Below are 8,463 nucleotides of genomic sequence, written 5' to 3'. Positions count from 1 at the left end.
TACGATCCTGCCTCCTTTGTGCCAGTTCTTGTGCAACTCAACGAACAGATCCAGCTTCAAACAAACTGCTTATTTGTCAAATCAGCTCCCTGAACTGAATCACTGTGCTCTATGAGCAGCTGTAGAAGCACAAGGGCAGGGGAGGAACGAATGGATAGGAACACGGCATGACATGAAGTTGGAATTACAGGATCTTCTACTATAGGCATCAGGTCCAAGTATCTCATTCTGCAGGTCCCAAAAGTCTAGATGACTGGTACTTCTCATGGATCAGAGCATAAACACTCATGGACAAAATCACACTTATGCCCTACAATTCTTTTAGATAAAACAACTGGTACAAATTAGGATGAGGTTGAGTCCTATAATGGATGGCTTCCACTTTCCTCTTTAGTTTAATTTCTCCCTAGCAAACCTAATTCAATTTGCAAATGGAATGTATCCTCCATTGTTCAGTGAGAATTCCAATGCATGTTTCAGTCACTACAGAATTATTTGTGGGTATTTTGTTCTTCTGTTCCCTAGACAGCATGATGCTGGGAGTGCAAAATGTGAAGGACACTAGCTTTCAATGATACATTAAAAAAAAAAAAAAGGCAAGCTGGAATCACACAGACTTACTCCACACTGTTCCATTAATCTCTGGTCTTCCAGAAGTTCTCATGTTCCAACTACCATTTCAGTGGTTTCTGAATTCTCTTAATTCTAAAAAGCAAATGAGGAATGCAGGATCCTATTGAAGTGAAATTCAGCATTCATGCAATTAAAAATCAGAGGAATCAAATGCAAAACATGCTCCTCCATGATGTGGGTCATACAGTGTTTTAAGAGAGCTGTGGTTTCTGTTGGCATCAAATATTTAAAATTATTTTCTCTTTTGAGCATGTTTACAATAACCAGGTATTTGCATTAACCCTTATTTTAGAGATCACTGTATTTAACCTCTTCCACAAGGAATATTAAAACGATTACCCTGTTGACAGGCCATCTCTCTTGGAATTTTTTTGATTAAATAAACTGGAGGGCAAATTGCAGTTGACAGGTTAGTAAGATTAGGCCTGTTTCGGCAAACCACTGATCGCTAAATTCTCTTTTAATATGGAAGTACTGTGCTGTTTTGCAATCAGGCCTACTATGTCTTCAAGGAGCAGCATGCTTTCCCTCAATTTGAACAGTACTTTCATAAACACAGAAGTTGGAACGTATCAACAAAAAATTAGGCTGAAATACTTCTGAAGAGTAAAAAGAGAGCAGGAAAGAAGGCAACTTGCCCCTTTTTTTCTTTCTTTCTCTTGGGCCATGTGGATTTATTGTTACCATTCATGCAATGCTCCTAATAAGCTCTGTACTGTTTAAATTGAGATTTTCTTAAAGTGGGAACAAGAATCATCAAGCAGTTTCTAGAACATATCATAAAGTGGATATCCATGGACTGGTGAAATAATTTTGCCTACACACAAACACTAATCATCAGATTAAACCTTGAAGTAAGAATACACCATATGCTATAGTACCTCTCTCTCAACTAACAGAAAAACTAAGACTACTCAGCTTTATTTTGCTAAATACCTAATTAATTCTCCTGAAATTTGAGGGAGCACTAATTGGCCCTAATTACCTTAACCAGCCTCACCTGGGGCCTCTACCCAATCCCCGCACCCCGCACCAGGGCTGCATTTAAGCCCAGGCTGACTCCTTAGTGAACTATGGCCTAGGTGTCCTCCTCTTTTCCGTCCTCTCTCCTCTTTCTTGGCTATTTGGATTTCCTGGCTGCATCTCAGGCCTGGCCTCCTTTGCCTGATGACTACATGACCTATTTGCTGCCACCATCTTGCTCTCCTTACCTGCTTCTAAGTATCCAAGGTTTGCATCTTGGTGATGTTGCTTCTTAGACCGCTGTGGCCATGCTCTGCTGGTAATTTGCCTGTTCCTACGGTGCAGACAGAGCAGGCTGAGAGCTGCTGGTACCTATTAGGTTGCTAAGGCCCTGACATCAATTTTGCTCTACAACATATCTCTCAGTATCAAATACAACCTCTTCCCCAAGTATGCTGTCAGCTCTACTTGCTTTAATCAAACAATAAATAAATTTTAGTGTGGCTCATCATGTTAAATGAAAGCAATAGGGGGCTAATGAGCATTGTGAATGAGCAATTAGCATGGCAATCAGAGCCATTCTCGGAGTGGCTAAACCTCTTCTGCATCTTTGGACAATCAGAAGCATATATAGATGTAACCTGGTCTATTAAATCTAATTGAGAGCATATGTTTAGATGTCTAAACTGAGTAGAATCTCTTTATCAAGAATATTGTACACTTAATTAAGAACACTTCTGGTTCAGCTTGTTCAACTGGTAAAGGTGTATTCTGTCTTCCAGTGGCAGAGACTGTATGTGCTACCAGATGTAATTTTTTTAAAACTACAATGCTGCACTTTTTTTCTTTTTTATTGTTGTTCTGTTTTTTGTTCCTTTGTTTTTGTCACAAAGGGGAAACATACCTGATATGGGAAAGTTGCTGGTGGCTTCATCTTTGCTGCTGATTTAATGCGCCTTAACACTTAACATCCACTTTGTTTGGAAGAGATGATTGTTTCCCATCTCTGCTCCTCTCTGATTCTCTGTTCCTTAACTCTTGGATCACATCGTGTTGGGAGTTGAAATGCTCATGGGACCATTTTTTCCTCAGTCCTTGTAAAAAGTTGCAACCAGTCTGAAACAGCATGAGAAAAATGTGTACTTAGAAAGGGTGGCAGGGAGGAGTGGGAATCTCACTGCTAAGCATGCATCTTTCAAATGACAAAAGATAGACAGGAGAGAAATATACGGATAGGAGGATAGGAGATAGGAGAGAAAAAAAATACCTAAAAAAACTTCACTTTTTATAAGTATTTTTAAATGACTCATTTTTCTGCATGTTGTTAATAATAATCACCTCACCAGAAAGCCTTAGAAGAAATAAATTGCTAAATGCCGCTTTGCAGGTGAAGAATCAGACAAGGTAAGAACGTCACCAGATGCTACTGCTGGTCAGGGTAAAAATATAGGAGAATCAGAAGTTCTTTGCTCCTATCCTTGATTTCAGTGTCATTTTCAAAATTTTTCCCTGGGTTGCAATCAAGACAGAATGTGTATTCTCAATTCCCTTTATATATTTATTTTAGGCACAATTATTTTTTATGCTCAAATTTCCTAGAATCAAATAAGATTAAACATTTTTATTCACAGTTTGTATCACTTCTGAAATCTTTTATTTTTTCTGAGTGATCACAGTTCACACAGAACTATGAGATTAGCATTAGAATAAATAGAATATATTAGAATAAAGGCCCATTTGTTTGTGTCAAGAGATTACCCGAGAATCTCAGGTTTGTTGTTCTCTTGTCATCAGAACTGCAATGGGAGTTAACAGGCCCTGGCAGCAGAAAGAGCTCTGCAGACCCTCCTAGGGCCTCCTGACACCCTAATTTTCTATGCCTTGGGTCATGACTTTTGCATATGGCAAGGTTACAAGGAGAGAAAGAGAGTGGAAAGGAATAGGTTGAGATGCCCAGCTCAGCAAAAGCATACTCTAAAAAGCAGGGCAGGTTAGCAATCAGCACATGCTAGTGACAGGCACTGTGGTCTTTCTGCTCTGCCCTCACTCAGCTGCCTCACCTTATTTTCCTTATTTTCTTTTCCCAGTCCTAGGCTGCTTGTCCTAGATACCCATTACTTCCTCGGCTCACAGCACATCTCGAGTTGTCCTGGTGGGATCCTGTCACAGTGCTGGTTTTCTGGGACTCTGCAGACTCCCAGATGATCTGCAGGGTCCCAGCCCTCTAACCAGCCAGACTGTTGTGGGGTTTAAGGCTGCACACAGCTGTGTGCGTTAGTGAGCTTGGAAATGTTTTCAGAGCGGGCAGATTGAATGGTTAAAAATAAGCTTAGACAACTTTTCTCCAAGAGAGAGCCACCACAGGCTTGTCAAGGGGGCTCAAGGTGCAAGCAGCAGTATTTGGTACAGTTCAGGTCTCTGGAGCTGCACAGTTGCATTAAGCCAGGCCTCCTGGCTTAAACAGTTCTCCTGAGAGAACCATTCTAGATAAAAAAAAAAAAAAGGCCATTTTGGTATTTTCTTGCCCCCCCCCCCTTTTTTTTTTTTTTTTTTTTAGCAGAGGAGGCTGCTCCCCGTCACAGCGGAGGGCGCCAGGGGAAGGAAACGGGCTGCGACAAAGTAGCCGGGAGAGCGGCACAGTAACCAGCTGCGGGAGCGCCGTGGCCGCTCGGGGCCGGGGCTGGGCCTCGCGGGCGCTGTCCCCGAAGGCGGCGGCCATTTTGTCGCCCCGCCGCCGCGGAGGCGGGAGCGGGGCGACGCGCCCCCTGGCGACCCCGGTGCCGCCGCGCGGCTCGGCGGCGCTGGGCGCTGCGGGCCGCCATGGGGTCCGTGTTCGTCACCGTGGGCACCACGAGCTTCGAGGAGCTCATCGCCGCCGCCACCTCGCCGGCCGCCGTGCGGGTGAGGCGGCGCCGCCGCGGCCTGGCACTCCCGGCTGCGCCGGGCCGGGTCTGCCGCGCGCACGCGCACTGCGCGCCCCCCCCCGTCCGCCCCTCGGCCGGCGACATGGCGGGGGGGGAGGCGGGAAGAGGGCCTGGGGAGGGGAGGGGAGGACGTGAGGCGCGAGGCCGCCTTTTGAGGGGGATGTTAGGAGTGATGTGGGACTTGGGGCTGTGAGGCGCGAAGGGGGAGGATTTGGGAGGACCGTGAGGCATGGGGAGCTGTTAGCAAGGCCAGGGTTTAGGGGGCTGTGAGGTATGAGGTGGGATTTGGGACTACGAGGCACAAGGCAGGGAGGATTGGGAGGGGGCGGACTGTGAGATCCGAGGCAGGATTTGGGGGCTGTGCACTGCGAGGGGGGAATTTAGGGGGTCCTGTGAGATAGGAGGTGGGATATGGGACATCTGTGAGGTGTGGAGGACTGCAAGGCAGGGGGATTTCAGGAATATGAAGTGCAAGAGGGGGAATTTGAATAAGGTGGGATTTTTGGGAGACACTTACAAGCAAGCTGGCATTTGTTGGCAAGGTGCAAGGCAGGGAGCAGAGCCAGGCCTGGCCATGTGCCCAGCCAAGGGCAGCCTGATGCAGTGCTCCCTTCTGCCACGGACCTTGCCAGACATATTGCCACTCTCCGTCCTGCTGCAGGTGCTGCAGAACCGCGGCTACCACAAACTGGTGCTGCAGATCGGCCGGGGGGCGCAGGAGCCGGCCCCGCTGAGCAGCCCTGACTTCGTGCTGGAGACCTTCCGCTTCAAGGACTCTCTGGCCGAGGACTTGCGACGAGCAGACCTAGTCATCAGCCACGCAGGTAGAGCGCAGTGGCTGCCCAGCACCCCACAGAGCCTTCGCTGAGTGGGTAGACATGAAGTCAGGGGAATGGGAAGCATCCGTTTCTATAAGGCTCTGTGCTAGCATTAAACATTCAGGTCCACAACAAGAGATAAATGGATTAAATGTTCAGGAGCTTCTCAAGAGCCAGTAAGACAAAGTTTATTCTATCCTTGCAAACACTGGTCATGCTTTCTGTTTCTCCTGCAGGTGCAGGTAGCTGTTTGGAGACACTGGAAGAAGGAAAACCACTAATAGTGGTAATAAACGAAAAGCTGATGAACAACCATCAGCTTGAATTGGCAAAGCAACTCCACAGAGATGGACATGTTCTCTATTGTAATTGCAGGTATAGAGCAGCTGTCTGTCCTGACTGTCTAGTGCTGTCTAGTACTATAACTTGGCCATTACAGTATTAAGAATGTAGCAAGTAAATTTCATTCTCTGTGACAAAATCATACTGACCAAATACCACAATTAACTTCCTGATCAAAGTAGCAGGGCAGAAATAAATTGCTCCCTGCAGACTTCATTTGAAAAAAAAAAATCCTGTGTGGATTTTCCTTATGAGGATCACTAAAGATGACTGTATAGATACTTTCATTTTTTTATTATGTCAACGTATCTCAATATTTAGAACAAAATGTGAGAATGGCCTTACTGATTTAAATCAGGAGGCCTTATAGCTCAGTAATCTATACGCAGTGGCCATACCTAATAGAAAATAAGATCAGGGCAAATGGGACTCTTCTATTACTTTTTCTCTAATATCCTAATACCTCAGGGTTTTACTAAATCAGATATTTGGTTGGTTGGTTAGTAGCTTTCAATCGTTATTTTTCATTATTCAAGCTACTCTCCTAAACAAACTCGGCATCTACGATATCCTTTTGACAGTGAGTTTCACAGACATATAGCCTGTCACTTAAAAAGAAAACGTCTTCTTGTCTGTTGATCCTGGATCCCGTTAGTTTCATTTGATGTTCTTTTAAGTATAGCTTCCCATTTCTTTTCATGAATGTGATTTATGGCACTCTATAAATAATAGATGACCTTTAAATTGAAGATAGGGGAAGTGCAATTCACATTATTTAGTCTACATCTTATTCACTGCAGATAGGGTTCTGTGTGTTTCAGAAGAGCCTTCTGAAAAGACCAGGCCTTCTATTAATTTACGCTAGGCAAGTTTCTTAAACTTATTTTTTGAATTCTTCTGCCAACTTCAGAGGTAGGAAGGAATTTTTATTTCTTTGCTGATAATATTACCTCCTGAGTCTTACTTGCAGTCTGAAAATTGCAAGCTAAAGAATTGATTTCTGGCCACACGTTAAGTCAATAATTTTGCCATGCGTTGAAATAGGATGAATTTCATAATGCTGTTTATGGCAGTGATCCTCAAGCCTTATTTAGTCTCCTAATATTGCTTGCATTCACAGAATATTAAAAATTAGAGCCGAGGCTGCTTATAAAAGCTGTGACGTGGCTTGAAATGTGTTCCTTCCTTGCTGCATGTGAGCCAGTGATGGCTGGGCCCACTGTTTTTTGGGGTCTCCATTTCAATATATGTCCATATTTTCATTTCAATTAAAAGATTATGCATGCATATGAATAGAAAGTAAATTGTGTGAAGAAAAAAAAATCCCCCTTGGGATTAATTTTTTTTATATTTGATTTTGGTTTGTTCCTACAGCACTCTTGTGGAGACACTGCAGTCAATGGACTTGTCGACTTTGAAACCCTTTCCTCCTGGACAGCCAGAAAAATTTGCTTTGTTTTTGGATAAAGCGGTTGGGTTCAAATAAACAATCAAGAGAATAAAAATGTCAAAATAAAGCTCCCCCCCCCCCCGGTTAGATTTTCCAAAATGAAAAATACCAACTGGGACAAATCCTGTTCGTATCAACTTAAAGCAAATGTCTGTTAGTAGCAACTGACATTAAAACGTTTCCATCTAATTCCAGTTTAAAATCATTTGCTTTTGTTCTTAAAAGGCCACAGTGTCATGTGCAGAATATGAACTGTAAGTTGGTTTTAGTTTCAGCCTTATTGAAATAGATCATGAGAGCCACCAACGTGAAATGAGGGAGGAGAGGAAGCAACTGTGGACTCCTGGTTTGATTCATTGGTTTGCTAATAAAGTGCATCCATTCCAGAGGAGATGCTGATCAGGCCAGCAAGAGACATTGCAGCAGTAATGATGATAGAAATTTCTGACCTAAGGAGATTTCATCAATGAAATATGTGAAGTAATGTTACATTCAGCTGGAGCCCTGCAAAGGTAAATGCTGAATGCTGGACAGCATACCTAGCACCCAGCCCCATTCATATTTAGAATGTAATTTATAATTATGTAGACTAAGTCTAGATCAAAAGACTCATTTTAAATAAGGGAATCAGCCTTTGCAACAAAATTGCAAAAGGAAGAATCATCATTTTTGTCCACGTTTCAAAGGTTAATGCACAATATAAAAACTCCATTGCAAGAGGTGTTCCCCCCCCCCTTTTTTTTTTGGAAAATCTTCATGTGTGACCAGCAGCATCACAGCAGTGGTAAGAAGGGTTTTTGCTTACTTCAGTAATGACAAGAGTCTGCACAAGCACATAAAAAGTGCACTCATAAAAATTTGTAAATTGGCAAGCTGTGAATTTTCTGCCAACTTAGATGGGTTGTGACTGCAAAAAATATGTGAAAGTAATCAATGAAAAGTTTATCTTGAAAGATTAAAGCGCTATAAAGAGACAATTTTTCAGAATCATATTTTTAATGAATGTATAATATCTGCAATAGAATTTGTATTTCTAATCTGTTTTTTTTTTCTGTTCACAAACTATTTTTCTCATCAAAAAAAGGCAAATGATAATTTATTTTTCTAAACTCACTGAAAGGACATAATTTATTCTTGAGTTTATATATATGGTTTGATCACATTTTAGAAAATGTCAGAAACTCTTTCAATACTGCTATGTTTAAGATATATATATAGTTAGTGTCCAAGGAAAGCCTGCTCCCAAATGTTAAATGGCTGCAGGCACCTGCTGCCCCCAGTGATTGCTTCCAGTTAGTGCCTTCAACCACTTGCTACTCAGTTCTGACCAATG

General features: G+C 42.9%; 1 protein-coding gene across 1 annotated transcript; it reads left to right on the top strand.

The window, feature by feature from the left end:
* The first annotated feature begins 4,364 nt into the window (after nt 1–4,364).
* LOC148594190 (UDP-N-acetylglucosamine transferase subunit ALG13-like) lies at nt 4,365–7,197 on the top strand. The gene is made up of 4 exons (XM_088527536.1): nt 4,365–4,497; nt 5,182–5,344; nt 5,575–5,713; nt 7,055–7,197. Exons 1-4 carry the CDS (start codon nt 4,417–4,419, stop codon nt 7,164–7,166), a joined length of 495 nt encoding a protein of 164 aa, XP_088383662.1. The 5' UTR covers nt 4,365–4,416; the 3' UTR covers nt 7,167–7,197.
* Nucleotides 7,198–8,463: the final 1,266 nt, after the last annotated feature.

This window comes from Tinamus guttatus, unplaced genomic scaffold (genome assembly GCF_059628265.1).
Source record: "Tinamus guttatus ecotype Peru unplaced genomic scaffold, ASM5962826v1 Tinamus_guttatus_pri_ptg000287l, whole genome shotgun sequence".
Lineage (NCBI taxonomy): Eukaryota > Metazoa > Chordata > Aves > Tinamiformes > Tinamidae > Tinamus > Tinamus guttatus.
This window is presented reverse-complemented; position numbering and strand designations above follow the sequence as displayed.